Source organism: Podarcis tiliguerta (genome assembly GCF_965153285.1).
Source record: "Podarcis tiliguerta genome assembly, chromosome: 17".
Classification (NCBI taxonomy): Eukaryota; Metazoa; Chordata; class Lepidosauria; order Squamata; family Lacertidae; genus Podarcis; species Podarcis tiliguerta.
Genome location: NC_139550.1, coordinates 7,494,495 through 7,521,851, shown reverse-complemented (window position 1 = coordinate 7,521,851; position 27,357 = coordinate 7,494,495). Strand labels below are relative to the sequence as shown.

The following is a 27,357-nucleotide window of genomic DNA, read 5'->3' as shown; positions in this document are numbered from 1 at the left end:
GCAGCTGTTTCCTCAAGTCTTTGTCTATTTAGATTGCCTTTTTTTTCTTGTGTCCTTCAGCTATTCTATTTCTCTACCAATTCCCCCTGCCTGCCTAGCACTGTACCCTTGTCTGTCGTCTCGCCTCTCTTTCTGGCAACAAGGTTTAGCTTTTTCTGTCCTTAGACAGAATAAAATTAAAAATCCCCTTTTATTGCTTTCACCTGTCTTCTCTTGCAATTCTTTCCTTTAGGCAGGAATCCTAAGTACACTTATTTGGGAGGAATCCCTATTGAAGCCATTGGAACTTACTTCTGAGTAAACACACACACACACACACACACCTTGTTTTTGCCTCCTGGTATTCCTCCCTGTTTATGAGCCTGCTGCCTATTCCAGCCGAGGGAAACTTCTGGCATAATTAGGCTTGTCAGGCCTCCCCAGTTGGCTTGCAACACGGCTTTGGACAGGCCACACCCACCCGTCGCTAAACTGATGTTGCCACGCATGGCACTGGTAAAGCCACGGCAGCAAGTGCTCCCTGTTGTGCCTTTGCAACCACAGCTTGGATTTGATGTTGTATAAATCTCTGGTGAAAGCAGCATGACTTGCATATGGTGCCAAATTAAAAAGGCAGAATGCAGGCCATGGCTGCAGATGAATCATTGTGAGTGCACTCTTAAGTCATTCACTCCAGTTGTTCCTTTCCCATGCCTGATCTCAGATGCTCTCTAGCTTTTCTCCCCTTCTTCTCTTCCCGTCTACTCTCCTTGTCCGTATAGCTGTTCCTTAAAGTCGATCTACGCAAAGTTATTTTCCATCCAGACTGACCTTTATCCTCACAGAATGTTGTGAATGTTCAGTTTGTTCTTTTTAAAAAGATGATTAATGGCTTGTTGAAGTGTTAGGCACATCAATTTGTCAAGTTTCAGTTGCTCAGTAGCCAATACTTCGCAACTGTTCTTTGATGTCATAGGAAGCATCACTCCCAGAACTGCCACATTTTAACCTGAAGATACTGCACATAGTTTGGTCAAAAATACCTTCACAACCCTATACTTTAATCTGTTTCCTTGTATTTACAGGAAGAGGAAGAAGACTACCACTGGAAAACTGTACACGAGTGACAAGGATAGGCAAAAGCCAACTCATCTATGAACATTTCAGAAAGCCCACGACAGGCTGTGCAGTAAACTCGGAAAATAATGCATCTCCTTCATTTTCTGGAGGCCTACAGCACTGGAACAGCTCTATAGCTGAAACCCAAATGAAGCCCAAATCTACTGGAAGGTGGGATTCCCCACATATAGAAACAAAGGAAATTAATCTTCATTGTTCCCCTGATCTGGATGTCAGCAGAAATGTTAGAAGTGCCCATATTAAAAACTCTTCTTTGAAAACTCATCCTGAAGTTTCTCCTGCCTGTGATACCGGCTCAAGTACTGTAATTACTTCAAAACTGATTAAGGATCCAAGGTTAAAAAAAAGGGAACAAGTCCTAGAGAAGCAAAATGGAGAAGCAATCTTGGAGAAGCAATCTTCACAATGTGAGAATGAGCTGGACTATAACTTGGAAATGAAAGTATCTGCTACTCCAAGCATGCCATATCCTGTAACAGAGAATTTTCTTAACTCCAAGAATGCAGTTGGTCAGAAGCAATATATGGAGAAAACACATTGGGAAGAAAATTTGGAAGGGACTATATTGCCATCTGTGTTAAACAGAAATAAAGATTCCCCAGTGAATGGTGAGCAAGGGTTAAGTAATGTCAACAAAAACATTTTGGGTTCTCAGAATACTGATACAGATCACTGTTTGAAAACCTATGTAGGTGATAGTTCTTTAAAATCAAAGGTCTTCGAAACTGATAATTCAGACAGAACCCTTATGGAAGATGTAAGAGGAGAAAAAGGAACAAGACATTCAAAATTGCCCTCTTTTCACCTAAATTCTTCTAAAAAATTGATTAATGAATGGAAATTTCCAGACCAAAATCCAGAAAGTGCAGCATTTGGCAATTATAAGATGGATAATAGAGGAGAAATGGAGAGCCAATTACAAGAAGATGATGCTTACATTTCTGAAATGCATTGCTCAACCAATTTGGATACAAAACGTGCTCAAAACAATTTTACTTCATCAGAGGAAGAACAGAATGATAGTGCTAACAGTTGTAGTCTCCAAGATTACACATTACAGTCTGAAGTTTGTAAAAAACTGCATATTTCTGAAAATGTTATGGGAGAAGTCTGGGATGAAGATCTCAGTGAGCAGTCTATAGAGAATCAAATGGATGCAGAGAATTTTGAACAAAATGGGTGCCATGCAGTGATAGAATTTGACAAATTCAATAAGATTGAAGCACCTGTAATCATTAATAAACCAATATATACAGCATGTGAAGTAGCAAACAGCTCAGTAGGTGAAAAAGACTACTGTACTATAGAGAAAGTAAAAGATAATTCTATCGGAGAGAGAATCGTGCAGCAATCCCCAGCTTCCTGTGGAAGTGACACAGTAATGAGAAATTTTAATGGAAATAGTGAGTCAGTTTCATTGGATAAAAATATTTTTAGAGATAGTAAAGAATGTCTTCTTTCCTCGGGAATATTTGTTGATGAACAAAGGAACTGTAAAACAAACACCACAGCAAATACCAGTGATTTTGATCAAATTTACACAAGCGAGTTGGAAGAAAAAGGTAAAAGAGATACCCCTACAATGCAGATCCCTTCCTCATCAGAAAGTTCAGCAGAGGAAACATCAGAAAAAGAAGATTCTGTCGAGGAGGACTGGATAAGTGATATGAAATGCTGCATGGAGACTTCAGTGACGCCTGAAATTTTGGATTCAGAAAGCTCAGGTTCTGACTTTAACTTCAGTGGTCAAGGTAGAGGCTCAACAACAGAAGCAAAGCTGATAAACAATAGCAAAGAAAAATGTGAAGACCTGCATAACCAAGCATTTCTAACTAAAGGTACGGACATGGTGACTTATCAAGAAAAACATTGCACTGCCTCTGTGATAAGTACCTCTGTTCCTGTACCTTTGGAGAATATAAAGGATATAGAATTTAAAAAACTTCAATCTCAGTCTGAGATTTCAGGTCTTTCAAGTGCAAATTTTGAAGAGTTGAGCAGTAATTCCTCTTGTGAAGATGATAGTCTAGAAGTATTTGAACAGGATTTAGAGGTAAAATGCAATGACCAGAACCCAAACATTGTTAGTGACTTTGAAAATACATTAGGAGAGTGTAAAAAATGTATCTCTACATCACAGAAGCCATGTAAAAATGGAAACTGTTGGGAGAAAAAGGATGTGTATCATTATTTACGAGAGCGTATGGATTGGGATAGTGTCTTAGAAAAACCTAGTCGGAGTACAAAGGTTTCTGGAAAGCCCTCTGTGGAAGAGAATAAAAATGATTCGGAAGAAAAACCTGAATTGTTTGTATGTCCTGACCTGCAGATTACAATCACCAACATAATTCAGCCAAAACTGAATTCCCCTCATAGCTCTTTCAGAATGAAGACAGATATGGGAAAATGTTCAGGACATAAAAAGGATATGAAATGGTTGCAGGAGAAAAATACCAAACATCAGAGAAGGAAAGAACAGAACAATTCAGAAGAGAAGTATATATTTTCTTCATCGTCCAAGGGACAAGTTGAAACATTTGTGCAGTCTGAAGAGTATATTAAGAGTGTTTTGAATACTCTTAACACTCAAGCATTGTTATGTAAAAACAAACATCTTTCTCAAAAAATAGATGGAGCAATGTTTCACTTGAGAAAAGCACATCGAAGGGTTCAGAAATCTTTAAAAATATTAGCAAAAGCTGGAAGGAAAAAATCAAGTGAATCATCAAAATCATGTGAAGTCCTACAATGTGGATCCTCATCTAGCTGCGTTTCAGATATGCCTTGTAGCTGTGGTAACATGAGAAATGCAAAACTAACTAAACTTCAAACAGCCTCCGAGAAATCTATCTTAGATACCATGGAATTGAAAAGTACAAAGCCAAGCAGTGACAAACACATTATTAGCAATGAGCAGAAGATTCATTTAAATGTCATCTCTGGATATAATATCCAAGAAAATGTAAGTGCCAGCATGGTAAGCACAGAGCACGACATCAGCTCTGAAGTTAATAGATGTACAAGCAAAGATAGTGCAAAACATTTGAATGCAGCTGTTGAGAAAAAGGAGTCATGTGTCAATCGAGAAGACAAAAGAAAAGATGAAAGGACTTGTGACTCTGATATCAAGGCAAGTGCAATTAAACCTGCCATGCCAGTTCAAGCGGCATTAGAATCTTCTGCAAAAGTGAACATTTTAAAACCAGATAATATTTCCGTAAGGCTGGAAAATGTTTTTTCTGATGAAAATGAAGCTCTGGAAATAGCCCCAGCACCGCAAATAAAGATAGGTTTGAGTTCCAAAGCTTCATCCAATGATTACGAACTGTCTCCTGTGTCCTTGGAAAACAACTGTTTTTCAAATGAACCTTTTAATAACTGCAGAGACCTCCGTCATGACATCAAACATCCAGAAGTAGGAGTTGAACAAAAATCCCTTAATTTTATCATTAAAATATCAGAGATCTTGAGAAAGGCAGATGAAACCACATCTTTGAATGTATTACTTGAACAACTTATATTTTGCAGAAGCGTTCTTCCCTCCTTTGTTAGAGCTTTTGAAAAAAAGCAGGAATGCTCTTCTGAACATGTCTTGGTTTCGAGGGAGATACTTGAGAGTACTGAAAGAAAGATGCAGGCTATTAATAAATTGAAACCTTCTGCTATAGAATCCCTGATTGAACTACAGATTATAATGGAAACCATTGAATTCATTGAAAATAAGAAGAGACTTATAGAAGGTGTACCAACCTTCCGAAGCTTGCTTTGGTATGATGATTCACTGTGTAGTGAGTTGTTTGGTGGGCAGTCAGGTTACCAACAACAATCAAATTTCTATCCTGCTTTTCAGAGAAGACTAGAATACAATGCTCTTAATGAGTTACAAACCCATCACAAACAATTAGTGGATGCCTTTAATAACACAAGACGGGAACATAATTCTTACTATTCCTTCTTGAAGTTGAGGCGAGAAGTAGAGGAATGTGAACAAGCAATGAAAAGCAATTACAATTTCTCTGATTTTTTCCTTTCTGTCCCATATGTTTGTGGAGCTAACTTTGGAGATACTCTTGATGACTTAGAACATGCAAGAAAAAGTACAGTAGATTTAATAAGCAAATCTAAAACTCCTGGCATTAATCTGAGGGCAGAAAAGGAAGAGCATCTTTGGGTCATAATGGATATTATTGCTACAAAGGTAGAATTCATAAAAACCTGTGAAGATGTGAATATAAAAGCATCACTGTTTGGACTTGAGCACATATTTTTTGATGCTGCTAAAAGGCTTGCTTGGACAGAAAAAGTGAAGTTTATAAATGGAGATTTTAAAGGTAAGGAAAGACAAGCAATCAAAATAAATGAAGCTGACCTATCTAAGCTCTATGAGACTTATCAGCTTATGATAGAGGAGTTTGGAAGAAGAAACCTCAACGGTGCTGTTGAAGAACAGACTTTCAAGAAATCTTCAGTGGACTCTAGTAATTGTGAAATGGCAAGCAAGCAACAAGAGGCAAATTATTGTATTACAAAGTCCCTCATTGTACGCCAGGATATTGGTTGTATTGGTGAAATATTAGGTGAAGTGCAGTCTTCAGATACTGAGAGATTACAACAACTCTTGTGCAGATGTACAGAGCATATGGAAATGTTGAAACAGTATTTTCAGATTTTACAGGAAGAGAGTGACAGTGTTTTGATCACAAAAGAAAATGTGCTGGGATTCTTGAAAAATGGTGGCATAAATCCTGTCATTTTGAAACCAGAAGCTGTTGAGGTGTATGCTGAAATGACAATGGTATATGAAACAGTTCTTTTTCTCCAAAACTCAATAGCAAGAAGAGTAGATAAACCAAGATTTCGAAGTTTATTATGGTTTGATACATCACTTACACCTGAACTTTTAAGATGTCAAGAAAAAATGGCTTCCTTCTCTTACCGGAAAGGCAACCTTATAGAAATTATAGACTCTTCCATCTCTGAACTTCAGAATGAGTGGAAAGCTATTCATGGCTTTTCAAAAAATTTGAATTGCTCGTATGCACTTCATCTTTTCTCAAGGGAGCTTAAAGAACTTTCAGAAACTAAAAAAATGCTACAAACATCGAAGTCCTTCAGTTCTATGTGCGTCAACTTGGTACCATATACTATAAGTTTAAACTATGGAAGTACTGTGTCTGAACTAGAATACAACTACAATCAGTTTTCTTCACTTCTTGACAAATTGATGGTGTGTGAAAGGAAGGATTTAGGAAAAATGGCCCACATTATGAAAATAATGAAGACTATTGAGCATATGAAGTTTATCTGTTCTAAAAAGGAAAAATCACCTTTGCCGCTGGTTATATATCAAATGGTTAAAAACTGGAGAAAATCTTGCGAGTTGAAAAGACAAGGTATGGATACCACTGAGGAACATAGCACCAAACACAGTATGTGCATCAGTGGCCCACCAGGTTCCCAGGCCTCAGATTCCCAGTCTCAACACAAAAGACCTGCCAGTATTGCTTCAGAAGATGGTTCCAGTTCATCTGATGAGATGAGTGATCCCTCGCGTACAAAAAAGATAAAGGTAAAACCACTTGGCCCAACGCTTTTGTTTTTAAAGAACGATATAGTGACAATGATACATACTTTTATTTTGTTCTAAATATATTTAATGCATTCTTTTTGTTCACAAATGTGGTGATAGAATTCTTCAAAAATACTGCAAGCATTACACATGGCTACTAGTCACAATGTATGTATATTGCCCAGCATTTGCAATATTGCTTAGAAACACTGCCTCTAATATTGGAAATTGTATTGTGGCGACTAGTGACCGCTTATGTCTTATTAAGTTTTTTATGGGAAGATGGGTAGTATTAGTGGCATTCCAGGAACGTTAAGGGCACATTAAATTACTGACTATTTCAAATAGGGATGTTGCAAATATTCAAACTGAGCTTGCCAAAAATGTAGGATTGATGGGAGCAGGTCTGCCCCAGCCTTCCCCACTGCCCAACACCAAAACTCCTTGTTGGGGCATGGAAAGGATGTAGAAAGTGGCAAACAATCCTCAGGTCCTGCAGGATTATCTTTTCCCACAAAGGACTGGGACTACTGCAGTCTCATTCCTCATGAGAAAAGATGTTATGCTAAGGTATCAAAAGTGCCCTCTGCTGCCTGCCTGCTTTCCATGTTCAGCCCAACCCAAGGTATATTATTAGACACCTGGAATGATGCAAATCATCCTTTGTATCTTTCTGAGTACATTCCAGGTCTTTGTGAGGATTTAAATAGAACAGTCAAAAAGAGGTCAAGCCTTTGGAAACATGTAGTCTGAATCTGTCTAAAAGTAATCCATAAACATCATCATCATCATCATAGGTCATGGCATCATTCAGAAAAATAACAAAAAGGAAAAACAGCAATAACCATAAAAAGAAAAAGTAATCACATAGTGAATGAGTTTTGGTCTAGGCTCACCTGGATAGTAGAAGTGTGCATGGACATGAAAGCTCATACCAGTAACAAACTTGGTCACTAAGGTGCTACATGAAGGATCTTTTTTATCTGGATAGTAGAGCATTGGATCAATGTTGTGTAAGGAACATTATTACGGTTTTGTAAAACCAAATAAGAAAATCTGGTGTTACAAACTAGCCCACATACTATTGCAGTTATGGAGGTTTGAAGAGGTTTCCCCCCAATAATAATCATCCTGCCTTTAATTGTATGATTAATATACAATTAAACGCTTGTATCTGAAGATTCTATTAAGAAGGGAAATGTTTTTCCTCCCCCTTTTATTAAAGATTTTCTTGGGTTATAAAAGTACATGCATCTCTATTTTCAGATCATAAAGTCCCTTTTCGGATCAGTTATATTCGATGTGAGAAATTGATGTTGTATATAGTATAAGGTGGGGGGAGGAGGGGGTTAGTAAACTTACTTCTTTTAGATAGTGTATGTGCAAGGCTAAGAAGGGAAATATATGCACAACTGGAATTAGCAAGGAAATTTACATCAGTGGTATCATTACTTCTAATTAAGAAGTTTTGTTTTGCAGAACTGAAATGGAGAATATAATAATTTCTTTGTTTGTTTCATAAAAATAATACACCACTTGTAGAAAGAAGAAAACAACCCTCAAAGTGATTTGTAAAATCAATAACTGTGTTTCCCAGACTTGGGTCTCCAGCTGTTTTTGGACTACAAATCCCATCATCCCTATCTAGCAGGGCCAGTGGTAAGGAATGATGGGAACAGAGTCTCATGATCCAATCTGAAGTCTTGTCTAACAGCACAAAACGCTTTCCCATTGTTTTTACAATTTTATAGAACTTACAGAAAAGTGTTAAAAGAATTAATGTGCATAATACACTTACATCGGTTTGTTTTCCTATTTTAATTTATTAGATTGCTGATTCACTGATGACAGCCACAGAAAAGATAAACGAAGATGAAAATAGCAGGAATTTAAGGTATAAATAGTAAAACAGTAACAAAATACCAGTGCCTAGTGGACCTATTTGAAACGTGTTACTTCCATAACTTTTCATACAAATTTTGTGGATCAGGCCCTTCTTAGTGTTAGAACTTTATTTAGAGGATTTCTGTCGCACTGTTCAACCAAAAAGGCTCCCAGGCCTTTCATGCTATCAGATGGAACTATATCGCGTATGTTTGTAATCACCACTTGCAACGACAGCTTTCTAAGCCATCAATCAATATATGGAACTCTGGAAATTATCCTTTATATTATATTGTTAGATTGTTTAATTCCATCTGTCTACCTTATTTCTATGAGTTATACTTTTTATGTTTAGATTATTTTATTTTTTTATTCTGTTTTGGTTTGTACTTGTATTTTGAAAACCCAATAAAAAATTACTTATTTATTGAATTTATAAACCGCCCTATATCCGAAGGTCTCAGGGCACTTCACAGAACAAAACCAGAATATAAAACCACAAAATATATAATCAAAATAAAAGCAACAACCCAATAAGCGCCCCCCAAACCTCACCTTTTAAAACGGCATAGGATTTTAAAATGATTTTAAAAAACAAAATGCCACCGGAAAGGCAACCAGAGTGGCTTTCATAGAAACAATTAAATTAAGACAGTTATTGTCCCCAGGCTTAAAATCTAAAAGACCAACCACAAAAGGAAAATGGGATAGGTAGGATGAGGGGGTGAAGGGAAGCAAACTCAGGTACTGCACCTTAAAGTTAAATAGTACTTTTTAAAAAATAAAAAGCAGCTGGGATGGAAACAGTTCAGGGACAGGTCTTTCAGAGGTGAGGGAAAATCCCTGTTTCTCATCTCCCCTGCTGTGTCAGGGTACTGTAATGGCTGATTCTAGAAGACAGTATTTGGCATATAATGTGCACATATCTAAAAAGACTTCTAATTAATGTTATTTGATACACATTTAGAACAGAATGTAAGCAGAGAGGTGGACATGAAATGCAGATTATAGACAGTGGTAATTAAATTATTAACAGTGGCAATTCACAAAAATAGTTGTGTTGCTGATATGACAGCCTGGCATTGGAAAGCCAATTAATGCATGCCTTACAGACAGTACATGTACGTACTGTCTCCCCACATGAACCCTGTGCCATCACAGATTTGTTTCAAAGGGTTGAGGGAAATGCCAGAACAGATTTAGGGGGTACACACTGAGAGAAAAGAAAGTTCCTTTGCACAGTAAAAAGTCTTGCATTGATAGAACAAATGGGTTGATTTCTCCCTGCATTTTTGATGTGCCATATTTTTTTTAACCAGCTGCCGAAGTAGCCTTTCACGTGAAATTCCTTGTGGACCTTGGTTAAAATAAACTCCATTATCCACCTTTATACAGCCAAGTTGTTCATTTGAATATCGTCAGATAGATCTGGTCAAGAAACAGCCTCCCTTGTTCTTTAAAAGTCATCTCTTCATAAAACGTAACCTGAGAAAACATTATTTATCTCTGAGGATTCATGTGTTTTTCTTGAAAGAAATTTCGCTCTTGAACAATCAGATAGATAACTTGAATTTTAAGCAAAATATTCACATTTTTGTTTCTGTTCTCCTATTACATGATTTGTGTGCTCTTGTATGGAAGAAACTTGTGTTGTCTGTGGGAAGGTCTGCTGAACAGTATTAGATCCTCACGAAATCTAAAGTTGATGAAACATACTTTTAAGAGGTCTTTAGCCTGTCTTGTTTTTGCTTTTTACTTCTATAAATTCCATCTATTAAATGCCTTTTAAAACGTTTCCCTTATTTGGAGGTAGACATTCCCTACACCCTTTGAGGGATTAAGATTGCTCATTTGGGCAGTGGACATAACATTTGAATATTCTGCGCACGTAGGCCAATAAGTTTCTCTCACGTACACCTTGAGTAAATTGTTCAGGGTCATTAAAAAGAGATTGTGAAGAGCTCCAAAAAGCCCCCTCCAAACTGAGTGAAAGATCAGTAAAATTGCAAGTGCAATTGAATGTAAACAATTGTAAAGCGATAGATGTTGGGGGGGGGGTGACCCTTTATTTCACATTTACACTGGCAGTGACAAATCAGGAACAAGAACTTGAGGTTGACACAGTATGTAGCAGCAGCAAAAAAGTTAAATTCTATGATAGGGATCATTAAGAAAGGAATTAAAACTGCAGATAATGTGATATGATATATGATGTGATGTGATTACCGTATTTTTCGCTCTATAGGACGCACTTTTTCCCCTCCAAAAATTAAGGGGAAATGTGTGTGCGTCCTATAGAGCGAATGCAGGCTGCGCCGCTAAGCCGAAAGGCAGAACAGGGAGACGGAGCCTGCGGAGGGCTCCGTCTCGCTGTTCTGGCTTGGGGACGGCTGCGCACAAACCTCTCCAGGACAGCGGGGTGCGTTCACCCCGCTCTCCTGCAGAGGCTAGCAAGGCTGTCCCCAAGCCAGAACAGCGAGACAGAGCCCTCCGTCTTGCTGCTCTGGCTTGGGACGGCTGCGCGCAAACCTCTCCAGGACAGCGGGGTGCGTTCACCCTGCTCTCCTGCAGAGGCTAGCAAGGCTGTTCCCAAGCCAGAACAGCGAGACGGAGGGCTCCTTCTCGCTGCTCTGGCTTGGGGACAGCTGCGCGCAAACCTCTCCAGGAAAGTGGGGTGCCTTCACCCCGCTCTCCTGCAGAGTCTAGAGAGGCTGTCCCCAAGCCAGAACAGCGAGACGGAGAGCACCGTCTCGCTCTTCTAGCTTGGGGACGGCTGCGTCCAAAGCCTCTGCAGGGCAGCAGGGCGCTGCGCTCCAAAGGCTTCAGGGATCTTTGAGGCTGGGGGTGGGGGGAAGCAGCGCTTCCCCCCACCGCCAGCTCCACACGCTCGGGTGAATGCACCTTGTTTTACAGGGGGAGAACAAGGAAAAAATATTTTTCCCCTGTTCTCCCCCTCCTATGGTCCGGTGCGTCCTATGGTCCGGTGCGTCCAATAGTGCGAAAAATACGGTATACAAATCCGGTGTGACCACTTTTGGAGTACTGTGTACTGTTCTGTTCTGGTCACCTCACCTCACCTCAAAAAGCATATTGTAGAGTTGGGGAAGGTTCAGAAAAGTGCAACCCAAATCACCAAAGGGATGGAGCAAGTCCCCTATGAAGAAAAGCCGCAGTATTTGGGGCTTTTTAGTTTGAGAAAAGGGGAGTAAGAGGTTATACGATGGAAATTTTTAAAATTATGGCATGGAGAAATTGGATAGAGAAAAGTTTTTCTGTCTTGTACACAACACGAGAATTCATGGATATCTAATGAAGCTCTGTGTTTGAAAATTCAGGACAGATCAAAGACATTTATTCTCTATGTAGTATGTTCACTCCCACAAGGGGCAGTGATGGCTACTAGATTGTTTGGTTTTAAAAGGGAATCAGACAAATTCATGGAGAAGAGGGCTATGAAAGGCTACTAGCCATGATAGCTTTGCCTCCACAGTTGGAGGCAGCAATCCTTCTGAATACCAGTTGCTGGGAACCACAGGAGGGGAGAGTGCTTTTATGCTCAAATCTTACTTGCTGGTTTCCCACAGACTTCTAATTGGCCACTGTGTGCGTAGGATGCTGGACTAGATTGGTCATTGGTTTGCGCCAGCTGGCTTTTCCATGTTTTTATCAAGCTAACACACGTTTTTATTTGATTATGATAACCCATGCCCAGATCATTTGATGACTCTAGTAACCCACGAGATTAGCTACCCACACCTTTTCTTTTCCATTATTCACACTTAAGACAACTGGAGAATAGTGATGCTGTGTTTCCACCTTGAAATGTTAGTTTTGAAACAAAATATCTTACAAGATTATACAAATAGGGACCAAGCAAATGTTTAGAAATAAATACATAAACAATATATGTTTTTGTGCATGGAATAAATTCAGATCAGGTCCGAATTCTAATAGAACATTGATATTCTTGTTTTTCAAAAATCACACAAAAAAGTTTGATTTTTGTTTTGCAGAGTGAGTGGAAAATATAATTTCCCCAAAGAGAAAGAACTACAGTTAAGCATTTCAACAGACAATATGTGGAATAAAAAACCTGGCAATTTGAGAGAGACAGCACCAATCTCACCTGCACAGTTAAAAGATTTGAAAGTTGCTTATCCCTGTGAAAGCATTCAATCTTCACCAAATGACTCAGAACCAAAGTTCATTTGTTCAAACACATTAGCTGGTCAGCAGAATCTAGCAGATCTAAAAGATTTCAACAAGAGCGGCTGGAATGCAAAAGACCATGACCAAGAATATATTGCATCCCACAATGAGGGAGGTGAAAGTCTTTCTTTACCTTCAGTGACAGTTGAGTTATTACAACCATCTCCTGAAAACTCTCCTACTAGAGATGATGCTAATTCTGTGTTGGGTACGCTAAATGAGCACCATAACTTAAAATCAGATGTCCTGAGAGATGCTTCACATTTAATGCCTGAATGTAGCACAGCTTTGAGTTCACCTCTAAAATCTGATCGAAACGAAGGGGAATGTGGACAGGAAAAAAATGTGACCCCCAACTGCACAACCCCATATAATTTAGATTCCACAGTGATGACAGAACTAAATAAAGCCATGGAATTGGAGCATTTGCAGATGGAACCATCGTACAGTGAAAATAACAAAAGTAAATTTTCACCTTTAAATCAAAATGAACATATTGAGGAAACCTCTCAGTTGCAGAGTTCTCCTGTGCATATTTATGGTGCAGTTTATCCTTACTACTCTTGGTACTTATATCAAAATCATTGCAATACTCACTCAGTAACTCAGACATATCAGGAATTAAATTCCTGTGAAATGAATCCCCTGACACATGGCATGTCCACAACTACAAGCATAGTGTATAACACAGAGTCTAGTATGTTTTGTTCACAGACTTTTAGTCATTTCAGTGTTGGAGAATCACAAAGGTTTAACTTAGCCCAAACCTATCCAATGTATGGTTATTTCAGTTCTGCCATGGCCTTTCCATATAGCAATTGGCAACAGCCATCATGGTATACAGAAAATCAGCCTTGGACCCAAGTTGCTTTTCCGTATCCTTCCAATAACGGCTCAGAAGATTATGTAGGAGCTACATAATAGGAACTACATACATACAGTAGGAACTAAAGCAATTTTTAAAATGAGCGTGTGTGTTTTTTTAAAGTGGTATTTAGTTGCCCATTAATATGTGTGTAGTAAAAATCTAGTAAGATCAACATGATACATTTGACATGAGTCAGATGCTTAAAATACCTTTTTGTGAATCAACAACCATGTCCAGCAAGTAATATGGAGCCAGTGCAATGCATGCATGGTTCTGGGGGGCATTTGCCATGTGAACCAGCCCTTGGAGGCATGTTGAACACCATAGCTGTTATTTTATAGTATTCTTTTAGCTTTCATTCCTTTAAAAGCAGTCCTGAACTAGACCTTGGGCTAATGTATCCTAGGAGAGTGGTTTAAGAATTTTTTTAAAGCCCTGAAGGAAATAAACTTTATTTGAAAGTTAACAGACTGGTCCTGTACTGGTTCATCATTTATAATTCAGGCAGAAACTTGTGCCATTATAGTAAGCATAGCATCCAGAAATGAAACACCCATAGATGCCCCACATGCTATTTCTTGCCAGTATTGTGAAGGCATAACTGCTGAATCTGCCCTTTGGATGTTATGCAAGTAATTATAGATGTCGCTGCACTTTACAGCAGAGCAAAAGATTGTGATGTTACATATGGAACAAAGGCCAATACAGTGGTACCTCAGGTTACATACGCTTCAGGTTACATACTCAGCTAACCCAGAAATAGTGCTTCAGGTTAAGAACTTTGCTTCAGGTTGAGAACAGAAATCATTCTCCAGTGGCGCAGCCACAGCAGGAGGCCCCATTAGCTAAAGTGGTGCTTCAGGTTAAGAACAGTTTCAGGTTAAGTATGGACCTCCAGAACGAATTACGTACTTAACCCGAGGTACCACTGTACATTCATTATAATGGTTAAAGGTATAAATCCAGTTTTTCTTTATTTTCAGCTGCCTGACAGTAGTCCTCTTTCTATTCTTGGTTGAATCATGAATCATTTGCATAGAAATTTTTTGTCCCTTCTTTTTTTACTTGATTAAAATACTTATTTAAATTTGATATTAATAACTTAAAGGCTGTTGCCTTGTCTTTTCAACCAAAATTTAAACTTAAGAAAAAGCCAAATCTGAATCTTTATAACTTAATACTGGGCAGTTTATTTGGAACACAATTCTGCACAGTTTTACACAATCTGAATCGGGGTACAGGTGAAATTAGTAAAGCATAATAAAAATACTTAGGCTCAAGTCACATTTTATTTCAGTGGGATATTTCATTTGTGATTCTGTTCCTGTGAAGCATCTCGCAAGTGATTTCACAATGCACTCTTATACACACACTGAACTTTGACGGTGACACAATCCTTGTGTGAAAACAGCAGGTAAAATGGGTGAGCAGAGGTGTAATTTCTCTAGAGTAGTTGCTTACTGTAGTAGGCATGTTTTTTGGTGAGCATGGACGTTGATGAACAGCTGTATCATATGTAGCTGTGTCATAACATTAACCCAGATAAGATTGGGACTGGTAGCTACACTGGACTTGCTGCAGTTCCTCTGCAGTACTACCACTTTTTGGAAGAGACATGGGTTCACCTCTGCATTCCTCAAGAAAAATGTTCAGCCATATCTGTGTGGAAAAGAGAGGTTAACTGCACTCAGCACTGTAACAGAAAGCCAGACTAAGGCTGTTAAAATCTCTTCCTGAGACTTGTGCTAATTCCACAGAAAGTATTTTTTAAAATCCAGAAGACTGCAGCCTATATTCATGATTTGGGGCATGACATTAGATAGCTGTTGACACTGGGGGACCTGATGTTTAATTCTGCGAACCGCCCTGAGATCTTTTGATGAAGGGTGGTATATAAATTAAACAACAAAACAAAACAAAACAGTCTTTTGCAGTGATTGCACCTTTTCTGGGATATGTACTGACTTGCATTTGCATGGGCCTAACTTTGGTGCAGACCCCACAGCCAGCACAATTGCTCCGAAGCTGTATACCTCATTCAGTGCTGAAGGGGCTCCTAAAACAATTAAAAGCAGTGCTTAAAAAAAAAAAAAGCACACATTAAAATCATAGAATGTTATTAGAAACCGTAGCACTACAACTTAAAATTTCAGGACATTTAAAAGGCCGGAGTAAGTAATAAATTCACTGAATGTTCCTGAGAGTTGGTTTCAGGGAAGTCTTGGGACACGGGAAGAAGGATTTCAAATATGAGGCACCACCATAAAAATAAAAAGTCCAACTTGTTAAAAATCAAGCTTAACATTGTTTGTCAGTTCCTTGGACGATGAAAGAAAAAGTGCTTGTAGTGGGCTCCTTCCCCAAACTGCACCCTTCAGGCTGTGGCGGACCAACAATTTTGGGGCCCCAAAGCCTGAATGGCCATGGGGGGGCATCTTCAATGGGGTTCTTCCATGTCAGATCACCACAGTTAAAAAATACATTTCAGATTTTGCTTCAAATTGCCGTACTGCCACACACCACCATCACAACATCTGTGCTCCTGGCTCAAACTTCAGGGTTGTTGAAATTCAACAACAAAACCCCATTTGAGTTGTGTGACTCAAATTGGGTCTACCAGACACCCCCCCCCCCAAAAAAAAAAAGTGCACTAAAGCCGCTTCTGGGGGCCCTCGGGGATTAGAGGCCGTGAAGCTTAAGCTTCCTTCGTTTCGTAGTAGATCCGCCCCTGCCTTCAGGTTTCGATCCCTTTTCCCCTCTCAACTCGCGAACGGAGCAGCGGCGAGGTAAGAGGGCACGTTCTGCCCTCCGGGCGATAGGTGGCGCTGCGGCCGGCCCGTTTCGCCGGAAGCGCCTCGACGTGAGGCGGAAATGCGCAGCGCCGCCGCCATTACACGGTGCCGGAGGGAGAGAGGGGGTGAGGGACTTGAGGGTGAGGCTTGGGCCTGTGTCGCGCGCGCGCTCTTCTAGGCGGGCCGTTGGGCTTGTGACCGTTGGTCCGGGCCTCCCCCTCCCCTCCCCCCTCTCTCTCTCTCTGCCCCCCCTCAGTACCGTTGGCTTGTCTTTTATTCCCCCTTTCCCCCCTTCCTTCCTTTTTTCTTCTTCTTTCCCTCCCTTTGGGCCGGTCCAGCCTGGACCACACCGCCCTGGCCACGCCGCCCGGCGCTGCTCCCTTCTCCCACAACTGAGCGGGCGGCTGGCCAGAATGGAGGACAAGAGCTTCACCAAGGAGCTGGACCAATGGATCGAGCAGCTCAACGAGTGCAAGCAGCTGAGCGAGAGCCAAGTGCGGAGCCTCTGCGAGAAGGTGCGTGGCCGGGGGGGGGGGGGCGGCCCGGATCCTACCGAAATAAAACCCGTATGTTGATCTGAGAGGATCACCAGAGAGAGGAAGGAGGGGGGGGAAAGCTGAAAATGACTCGGGCAAAAGGTTTGGACTTCTCCCTTTGCCAGTAAAACGGGTCCTGGGAAACCAAGGAGACAGTTTGAGAAGGCTAAAGGGGGAGAGAGTTCTCTGGAAAGGGCTGTCAAGGCTGTGTAAAAGTACCCCCCCACCACCACCACACACAAAAAGACATTTGCATATAGCAATTAGATTAAAAGCGAAGCTGACAGTAATGAAGCCAGTGGAGTATATCAATGTCATACTTTAAACCCAGGCTTTGCCTTTCTTGGACTGTGGCTGTCTCTGCTCCCTGCGAATTTTTCTCCATCCTCATCATTCTTAGCACTGTTAAGATCTTGGTGCCTGGGGCCTGGTTTGAAACCTTGCTGTGTTCCTGGCAAAGGGCACTGTGGAATTGCAGGGAAAGTTACAATTCGCTCTCCTCCTCTGTTGCAATTCACTCTTCCCCGCGAGCTCGTGGGGAGATGGAAGTGTTGCGAAGGGTGGGGGCCACAGACAGATGACAGCAACTGTATTGTTGTTTTTTCCCAACAACAACAAAACAAAAACCCACGATGCTCTCAGCACCGGATTTCCTGCAGTAAGAGGTTGCTTTTGCCACTCTTACGCATACTGACCCACAGAGTATGCGTCCACAGCAGCGGGTTCTGTTATAATCCAGGTATGAGCCACATTACTGTATCATCCCAAGTACTCAGTGGATGATGCAGTGCTTATGTGGCCACTACATTTTGAATGTATGTATCAGACATTTTTTAGAGCATTGTGCAAAATAGCACCGCTTTGTTAAAGTGCTTTGTCACTTTGAAGAGGAAAAAATGGCTTTATGACACAGTTCTGTATATTCCTTTACCTCCATAGCTGTCAACGTTTCCCTTTTTTTTTAAGGGAAATTCCCTTATTCCGAATAGGATTCCTCGCAAGAAAAGGGGAAAGTTGACAGCTATGCTTTACCTCCAATGATGGCGTTATCCTCACTGTTTTGCACACCCTGATCCAGAAAATTTTGGAACATTCTAGTTTCTTTATCCGAACTAGGTTACTTGCTTTTCCTTCCCCATACAAGGTTGAATACAAAGAAGCCTGATTGAATTTGACTTCTTTCAGAAGTTTTGGACAGCTTCCCTCGCAGAAGGCTTCTTTCATGGCTCTAGCTAGCCTATGAGAATATAGAGTTAACAGTGTGATCCTATACTTACCTGCTCAATGGGAATTACTCCCAGGTAGGTGTGTATAGGATTGCAGCCTAAACAGTACAAATAATGTTTACATTTTTCTTTTCGTTAGGAAAACAGCTATACGTGCTTTCCACATATTTCAATAATGTAAATTCTTGCAGTGCTTTGTATAATTGGATACAGAACTACCCCCACTTTTCAACTCCATTACACTTAGCATCTATGAACGTAGTTGCCCAGCCACCAGAAGTGTGACTTTGAAAGCTATGTAGTTACAGCCAAGAGGGAGCCAAAGGAATCCCATAGTTTTGTGCTTATTTCTTGAGTTTTATCATATCTTAGTTTATTGGTATGTCTTCTGAAATCAGAATTTTTAAAAATGCAGGGCTGAATATGTTTATGTAATCAGAAATATGCATAAATTAGTGCAAAAACATTGAAGCAATGGCTTCCAGAAGACCACATTTCTAGCACTTTTACCATTAAAATGTATACATAAATGAAGGATTTCCATGATTTATGGAACTGAAATGAGATTATTATTTAATCCACAGTAGATCATATATCTTAACTTCTTAATAATGTTTGCTGCTGGTAGTAATGATAAGTCTGGAAGTGGAGTGCACCTAGGATAATAGTTTTAAGAATACTGTATTGATTTTGCTTATCAATACAATTTTTCCTGGAGTTGATAAACACATCCTGAAGTGTCAAGCAAGTGCTTTTTGAACATTGTAGGGCCTTGCATTTGTTGAAATAGGGGTAGGGGTTTGGTTGGTGATACTTGTAAACGAGAGATAATAGGTAGTTCCTGAACACCTGGAAAATTCCGAAACGTTATGCCAGTTGTGACTGGTGCCCATTGGGACTCGCAGGGCAGACTTCAGGGAGGCAAACAATAGGGTGGCGCCATAGCCAGTTATAGGCAGAGCCAGTTGATTCTGATTTTGCCCCCATCCTCTTTCCTGTTGAGTTCAACAAGGAACTCAGTTCAAGACTGAGATTAAGGACAGTCACTAGATCTTCTGTTGCAGCAGTTTTTCTTTACATTTGCATAAAAAACTGAATAGATTTTGGTTTCAAATCTGATTGGTTGTTTTTTCTCATATTAGGCTAAAGAGATACTTACAAAAGAATCAAACGTTCAGGAAGTACGTTGTCCTGTTACAGTTTGTGGAGATGTCCATGGTCAATTTCATGACCTTATGGAGCTCTTTAGAATTGGCGGGAAATCACCAGACACAAACTATCTCTTCATGGGAGATTATGTTGACAGAGGCTACTACTCAGTGGAAACTGTGACTCTTCTTGTGGCATTAAAGGTAAGGTTTGTAGGTTCTTACTCCTGTGGTTTTAGATTAAAATATGCTTAGTAAACATTTTGCAATGAGATAAGCTCCAGGCCACCTGGAGTATAATGGTGATACCAGCTGATGAATCATTACAACATGTGTTTGTTCTTTATGGCTAGGTGCGCTACCCAGAACGCATTACAATTCTGAGAGGCAATCATGAAAGCAGGCAAATTACACAAGTATATGGCTTCTATGATGAATGTCTACGGAAATACGGAAATGCCAATGTTTGGAAGTATTTCACAGATCTGTTTGACTATCTTCCACTTACAGCTCTAGTTGATGGACAGGTATGATACTATTATTTTAGTGACACTCATAAAAAAGCTTGGCTTCAGTAAACCTGGAAACCATTACCAAGAATGATGCAGATTTGTGGAGGGGAAAGGGAACTCCTGACAGCCCAGCATTCCATCCCATATGTGGTTTTGCCTTCATATTTGGTGGTAATAGTACTGCCCTGTACTAATGACTTAAATTTCATGTCCTTAATTTGAATTGTTAGGTGTAAAATACATATTGTATTTTACAGATAACGCTGTGAAGTGTGAAACATACTTGTGTATGGAGTTCAGAAACTCTAGTTTAAGAAATGTTGGTGCTTTTTGTTGATGTAGCTGGAAAAAAAAGATTAGCCATTAAGTAAGCTACAGAACTTTTCACTGTGCAAAAAATTGATCGCTTTCTGGTGCTATTTGAATTGGAATTTAAAATGGGTTTGGCTTGAGTATAAAAGTGCTTATGTAACAAAAGTTTTATTGGTTGAAGTGACCCTTCACTCTAGAACAAAGAAACAATTTAAAAAAGCCCTAGGATTTTGATACCCTTTCTTTCCCTCCTCTAGATGATGCAGATAGAAGGGGATGGTTGAAATGCTATGATATCAACTATATTCACAGAGGAGGCGGAAATTGTTATTGTTACTCTTTGCGCTGTATTATGCGGGCTTAGATGTGAATGCATTTTGCCACATTTTTAGCATTGTGCTACTAAATTGATTGCTTTTGTGAAACTTGTTCGGGTTTACTGACAAACTATGGTTAATGGAGATCATGTGGCTGCTGATATATTATGATTATTATTAACCATAGTTAATTGAATCAAGGCAGCTTCATAAACTGGCTTTTTGTTGACTTGTTTCAACAAACCACTGTTAAGATTAATTATAGGTTGTCCAGATTTAATACAAGCTGCGTTTAGAGCAGAAGCAAAACTTCTAAACTCCTGGTAGCTGAAGAGGGTGGGGGAGGGGGAACCTTAAGTTTGAGGCTCACTGCAGCTTATTATTGTAACCCTAAACAATGGTTTTAGTGTTGCATCTAAAGTGGCCCAATGAAAAACCTGTTTCAGGTGATCACACAAGCTGGTGATTTTAATCTTCGGTAGAAATTTCTGTTCTCCCCTTGTGCAAAAACTGAGAAAGAAAGCAACACACAAGGCTCATTGTCAAGTGCATGTTGCGACAGTAGCATAAGAATTGGTTCTTGGTATCAACAAATACCTCAAGCGAATGAAGAATACAACCTCTTGGCAGTGCAAATAATACATTTATTCTGGTTCTTATTCGTCTTCAGATATTTTGTCTCCATGGAGGTCTTTCCCCATCTATAGATACACTGGATCATATTAGAGCTCTTGATCGTCTGCAGGAAGTTCCACATGAGGTAATATCAATGAAAATGCATTGTGACTCAGAGTATACATTGAATGGCAAATATATGCATTAAATATAGAATAGGGTTTGGTATCATATCTTTGAACTGAATCAGGCAACTATAATAGCTAGACAAAAGGGTTGCAATGTGCAGTTGATCAGTTAATTGATTAAAAAACGTGTTGGTTGCCTTAATTAGTTTGCAGATCTTTAACCTTTAAAATTATTTTTCATTCTAGTATTTATAAAAATGGGATGCAGTCCTAGTTATGCACCTGAGTAAGTTCTGTTGACCTTTGTGGGCCTTACTTCTGAGTAGACACGTATAAAATTGTACAGTATGAGGCATTCCCTGCTGCATGTGTGTGTGGAAATGCCTTTTAAAATTTTGCAAGCTCTGGTCAGTCTTAAAAACCAAGAGTTTTTTTTCTTCTACAGTACTATTTCTTATGTATGAATTTAATTGGATGGCTAAAAAATGAACAGACCAGAACTACTACTTTATAGTTTACCATAATAGGGTCTGTAAGAACAAAATGTCTGCACAGCTTGGGTGTCATATCAAGCCCTGAATTGGTGGTATAGATACTTTGTTCCAATACTATTTTTTCAGCTCTCCCTAAATTCAAAGATCTCAGGGTGGGTGACAATATTTAAAATGATAATAACACATCTAGTTACTTAAATGAAAGCAGGTAAAAATGGGGAATTACATTTCACAGTGTGAAATGTAGCAGTGGGCTAATATTCATAAATGCCCAGCCTAGTGTTAGAATGTCAAAAGCATTGGGGCTTGATTTATTTGCAGGAGGAAGGCATTTCATAGTCAGAGCCACCACAGAGAAGGCCATGGACCACATATCTGCAGTACTTCTTAACACAGATGTTTCTCAAATGGTTTATTATGTGCACTCATGGCAGTGATACATGACTCATTCATTTGCACTGGATTTTAGTCAACACAGAATGCGCTTGGATAACAACAGTTCTGTAGCAACTGGAGTTGCTCTCCTGTAACTTTACAAAGTGGCTAGTACATTGCTACAGCTGAAATATGTTTTAAAAGAGCAAGACTAGCTTTTTGCGGAGGTTGAGAATTTGTAAATCTTCTCTAGCAGTTTATGCAGTTGGCATCCCCTTTCCTAAAAGCACTTTGCATCAGGATTTAGCATCTGCATTCCAACATACGTAGGAAGCACAAGGATATGTGGACTGGTCCAGTCCCCAGCATCTCAGGCACACCTGGCTTTTCCAAGTTAAGCGGGGAAATCTCAATGAGAATTCTAAACGTGCTTGAATAAGTGAGGATAGAAGCTCATTCAGACCTTAGTGGGGGTGGGTGGAGTAGACAGAGTCATGCAGGGACCTTGGTAGACATGATGCCTGAATAGGGCTATTGTCTTGTATAAATAGAATTATTCTGAGCATTTGTAAATAATAATTGGGATGTCCATACATGAGTTGAAAATTGTGGTGTTAATTACTTTAGAAAGTTGAGTTATGCCTGTAACCTGGCTTTGAAAGTTTACCACCTGCCGGTGCACACACTTGGTTTAGAATGCTTTACTATAATCAGTGCATAAAATTTCTGTAGCTCTGTTTTGTTTGAGCTGCAAGGTAGATCATGGCTCCTTTCTTCTGTTTGCACCACAATGACTATGTAGTTTAAGAGAGACATAGACGTGCATCTACAGTGCTGTATAGTTAGAAGGTACATTTTAAACTGATGCTGATGTCATGCAAAGTTTGCTAGATGAGTCAGTTCTGAGATTATGCACAGCTTTCACATTGGAAGGGTGTAGACCCTTTAATTAAAACATTTTGTTTGTGTGCTTGAAGCTGGAATTATGCCTAGGTACTTTGCATGCAAGAGCTGATCTTGCAGGAACCTGGCATCCCTCAGCTGTTCTTTTGGATTTTCCTTCTTTGTTTAGCTGTCATCTGGTTTCCGTTCTTTCTTTTGGGAATTGCATTAGTTTTTCTCAGTGCCTTTACTGCCTCTGGTCCTTTCAACCTAGTTTTCATTTCAACTGAAATTACACTTTTTCTTTACCAATTTTCTCTCTAAACAGCACTGTGGCTTTTCTGTTCAACTTGATCTTTTGCCAGATACACACACAATAGTTCACATACTGGTGATGTTCATTTATATTTTCCTGTTTTTTCCTAGTATCCTTTTTTCTATTTATGATTTTTTCATCCTGCTTTTAGTTCTTCTGCTCCATCTTTGTTTGTTTCTGGTATTATTTTCTTTTTGGCTTGGAATGTATGTATTTTGTTTTGATGCTTTTACTTCATACACCTCTTTGTTTGCCAAATTCATCTGCTAAGTTTCTCATCACTTTTACAGGGGGGTTGGGTGATTTTTTTTCTATTGATGCTGTTCACTTCTCTGATTTTCACACTTGTTTTCTCTAGATAGGTTTCATTTTCAAATTCCTGAAGACCGTAGCAAACAACTTTTCCTATTTGTAAAATGTTTTTATTAAATAGAATATGCAATATACTTAAGAGATCCAGGAGCTTAACACTTTTTAGATTACCTTTTGCAATATTTTCCTCTTTATGTAACATATTGTACCATTTTCTTTGAACAGGGCCCAATGTGTGATCTGTTATGGTCAGATCCAGATGATCGTGGTGGCTGGGGGATTTCTCCACGTGGTGCTGGCTATACATTTGGTCAAGATATCTCTGAAACATTTAACCATGCCAATGGGCTTACATTGGTGTCCCGTGCTCACCAACTTGTAATGGAGGTATAATTACTCTGTTGCACCTAGCCACCTAAAGCTTAAAAATGAAAGTCTGACTTTTTTGGAAAGAAGGTTGTATAGTCTCAGCATCTTGAATTTTTATACCATGTAGTAGGCACCAAAAATGTTCAGTATCTTAGAGGTGTAAATTAGTATAGTATTCATCAAGAATTATTAGAACAATATTCAGAGTAAATAAAAAAGGTTAACATGTATCACAAATATATGGTTCAGTTAACTTTATTTGCCAATGTGCCAGTTAATCCTGTAATATTAATGTCTCTGTGACTGATTTTAGTTTATACTAAATTAATTTTAAGGGGACATTTCAAGTGAGCATCTTACATTTTCCAATTTGCTAGTGGCTAGGGTTTGATAATTCGCCACGAGTTAGAGAGAATGTTTAAAGATTTAAAATTGGTGTTTGCATTTGAACATAATTAGTATTCATTGAGATAGTGCAAAACATGTTTGCTCTGACTCTGAAATAGTTTGTTTTGTACCAGTGAAAATATATAAAGCAAGGTAGGGTGCATTCCTAAGGTGGTGCGGAGGGACGAGTCAAAGATGGTCCTGCTGGGCTTGTGCCAGCACTGTGAAAGGGAGGCCAAAGGAGCAGTCTTATGCTACTCCGTCCTTTTCTTTTTATTTAAACTATTTCCCTACCATTGGGACCAATGCAAGGGAGATAGAAAGGAAGAAAGTTTTCAGCTCCTGGGCTGTAGTTTAGTCCCTGGTGTGGGACTTGTCAGGGTACTGGGAAGGCATTAGATCAAAGTATTTTGCCCTATCCCCAGCATGTCTCTTTATCACCTCTGATCAGGGCAGAGTAAGAGTTGTGGAAGTTTCAGCTATGCAGAAGGGGAATTTAGTGTCAGAGCTTGCTTTCTGCTGCCAGAGAAGGGAATTAGATGCTGCCTATGACCCCTGCATCTCCCTCCTAAGGGTCATGGGATTACTGGCCTTACACCTTTTAATCTAGTTACACCTTTTCAAGAAGAAATTGGTTGATACTTTTAACTGAAAGCATTTTCTTCCCCCCACTGCAGGGTTACAACTGGTGTCATGATCGGAATGTGGTCACCATTTTCAGTGCACCCAATTACTGTTATCGTTGTGGGAACCAGGCTGCTATCATGGAACTAGATGACACTTTAAAATATTCCTTGTAAGAAACATGAGCTTGTTTTAACAATGGGGGTGAGGTTGCAGGGGGTAAAGTTCTCTGGCTTGTGTTAAGTGTTGATGAATTCTATAGAGTACACCACTTTTGCAGTATGAACTCTAAAGAATATCTCATGGGCCTAGTTTAGATCTCATGCTGGAAGCCTAGTTATGGTTTAGCACAAATGTGTGGACTCGTGGAGAGGAGTTTGCGGTCACTTTGCTCCTTTCCAGTTGTTTTGCTGCTGCACTGAGTGGGACAAAGCTTAGCCCATCATGTTGAAATCTGAGCTCGGGGATTAGCTCATCTGGACAAGCTACAAGCCATAACCCATAGGACAAACTTTGGTTACAGCTTGTGGTCAGGCTGCAGAGAGCTTAACCACAAGCCTGAGTTTGGGTGACGTGGAGTTATGGCTTAGTTCAGTAGCAGGCCATGGGGGAGAAAAACTGCTCACATTCCAAGGCTTAATGTGATGTGCAAACTAGGCCCTAATGTTCAGAAAATGATAGCTAAAACATAAGTAATATTTTTGAAACTGTATGTTAAAGAATACTGCATTTTGTTTTTAACATCACTCACGTTGAATTGCTACCTCGTCTAATCAAGGAACAGGACACATTAATTTGGGAATTACACCACAAAATAGTCACCTTCATTGTAGGGACAGAATTTTAAACAAATCATGATTAAAACTATGCTAAATGAGTCCATTTTTATTTCAGCGGAACTTCTCCCGCTCAAGCCCTAATAGAGGGTGAAAGTATGGGAAATGATGACTGAAATATTGATAACGTTTGTTGCAGTTAATAAAAATACAATTTCCCTTTTTTGATTCAGTGTTGCATACCTCTTGGTGAAATGTGGGTAATTGTCTACCGTAGTCAAGCAAGCACAAACATTGTCCTCTTGAAATCCTAAACCCTTGGCCGAAATATTATTTTCAGTTTTGGCAAACCTGAATGATCTTTGTTGGCTGGACATTCTGCAATAAAATAGCTTAAGAATGGAACTCGTGGAAATGAGAGTGGGGAGAGGACAGGTATGGGATTTAATTAATAAAAATGCAGCCGTTAATGCAACAAAGCACTTAATCAGCCTTCTCCTTTTAACAGCCTTCAATTTGATCCAGCGCCTCGCCGTGGAGAGCCTCATGTTACTCGGCGTACCCCAGACTACTTCCTATAAACATCTCTTCCTCAGCCTGACCTTGATCAGTAGTAGTACACCTGGCAATTTTTGAAAAGCAACAATTTGTGATAAGTTGAGGTCTGTCTCAGCGTAAAGCCTCTTCATGGACCAAACTGTGCCATAATGAGGATGACGAGCTTTTGAGCACAACTTCAGATGGACTTCAACGCACTAATCAATCCTTTATCAGCCAGTCCAACAGCCAGTTTGCCTGCTGTAACTATAGTAATTGTTTTCTTCTGGACTATTCAAAGAGGAAAGGTAACTAACAAACTCATCTCCCTGTCATGCTTACTTGTAAATTTTAGTTGTAGTGTTTAACTGGCATGTATTAACATTTTGAAGTTTAAGAAAAATGCACAAACTAACTTCCTTCTTACGTCTATCGCCCTCTATTTTATTGACATAAGTAATTTAACTGCAGAAGAAAGTTCCTCTTGGGAGTGTGTTGTCATAAGCTTTCCCTCCATTTAAGCTAGATTACTGTTCTGTGTTGATCCTACCTTTTTTTCTGTATATTTGTCAAAGTGCTTGCATCTTATTTGATGTATTTGAGCAAATAAACTTGCAGATCATTACTCCAATCAGATGGGTACACTGAAATGAAATAATTTCTCTCTCTCAATCATTATAGGGGATTTATCAGTTGTTGGAATACTGCTTCTTGGCATTAAATATCTGACAGCTAAACACGTAGGACCAGGGCCACAAACATAGCATGAGACTGTTTGCACTCACTCTTCCTTTCATAGTAGTGTAAAGGTAATAGCTAATAGTTTTCTAGTTTATATCATTACTTCATGCTAACTAGTATCTGCAACTAAATATTTAGAACTCACATTTTGATATGCTGCATAAGATGGTGGCTATATCCCTCATAATGAAGTAAAATGTTAACTTGTTCTGTTTATGTAAAATTATAATAGCTCAAATTCACATTCCGGATTTAACTTAACAAAATGTGGGTGAAGACACTGCCTATTTCTCCTTATAGATGGTACCT

The 27,357-nt window shown here is 39.4% G+C and overlaps 2 protein-coding genes across 3 annotated transcripts in view; both read left to right on the top strand.

The window, feature by feature from the left end:
- The window catches only part of TEX15 (testis expressed 15, meiosis and synapsis associated), a 31,872-nt gene extending 17,757 nt beyond the window's left edge, over positions 1-14,115 (top strand). Inside the window, exons 7-9 of one of the 2 annotated variants that reach the window (XM_083419170.1) lie at positions 1,065-6,688; positions 8,518-8,582; positions 12,586-14,115. In XM_083419170.1, the coding sequence (XP_083275296.1) occupies positions 1,065-6,688; positions 8,518-8,582; positions 12,586-13,702 (6,806 nt within the window). In that variant the 3' untranslated portion in view covers positions 13,703-14,115. Of the gene's footprint in view, positions 1-1,064; positions 6,689-8,517; positions 10,800-11,568 lie in introns of both variants that reach the window. The other variant, XM_083419171.1, reaches the window with a different exon arrangement.
- Positions 14,116-16,526: 2,411 nt separating this feature from the next.
- PPP2CB (protein phosphatase 2 catalytic subunit beta) lies at positions 16,527-26,938 on the top strand. Its single transcript, XM_083420572.1, has 7 exons — positions 16,527-16,956; positions 19,346-19,555; positions 19,705-19,878; positions 21,163-21,252; positions 23,840-24,001; positions 25,048-25,166; positions 26,279-26,938. The coding sequence occupies exons 1-7, from the start codon at positions 16,855-16,857 to the stop codon at positions 26,349-26,351; spliced, it is 930 nt and encodes a 309-aa protein (XP_083276698.1). The 5' UTR covers positions 16,527-16,854; the 3' UTR covers positions 26,352-26,938.
- Positions 26,939-27,357: the final 419 nt, after the last annotated feature.

Coding starts and splice junctions, on each gene's coding strand:
- PPP2CB (XM_083420572.1), top strand. CDS start 16,855: ATGGAGGACAAGAGCTTCACCAAGGAGCTGGACCAATGGATCGAGCAG. Junction 16,957..19,345: donor TGCGGAGCCTCTGCGAGAAG/GTGCGTGGCCGG, acceptor TTCTCATATTAG/GCTAAAGAGATACTTACAAA. Junction 19,556..19,704: donor CTCTTCTTGTGGCATTAAAG/GTAAGGTTTGTA, acceptor CTTTATGGCTAG/GTGCGCTACCCAGAACGCAT.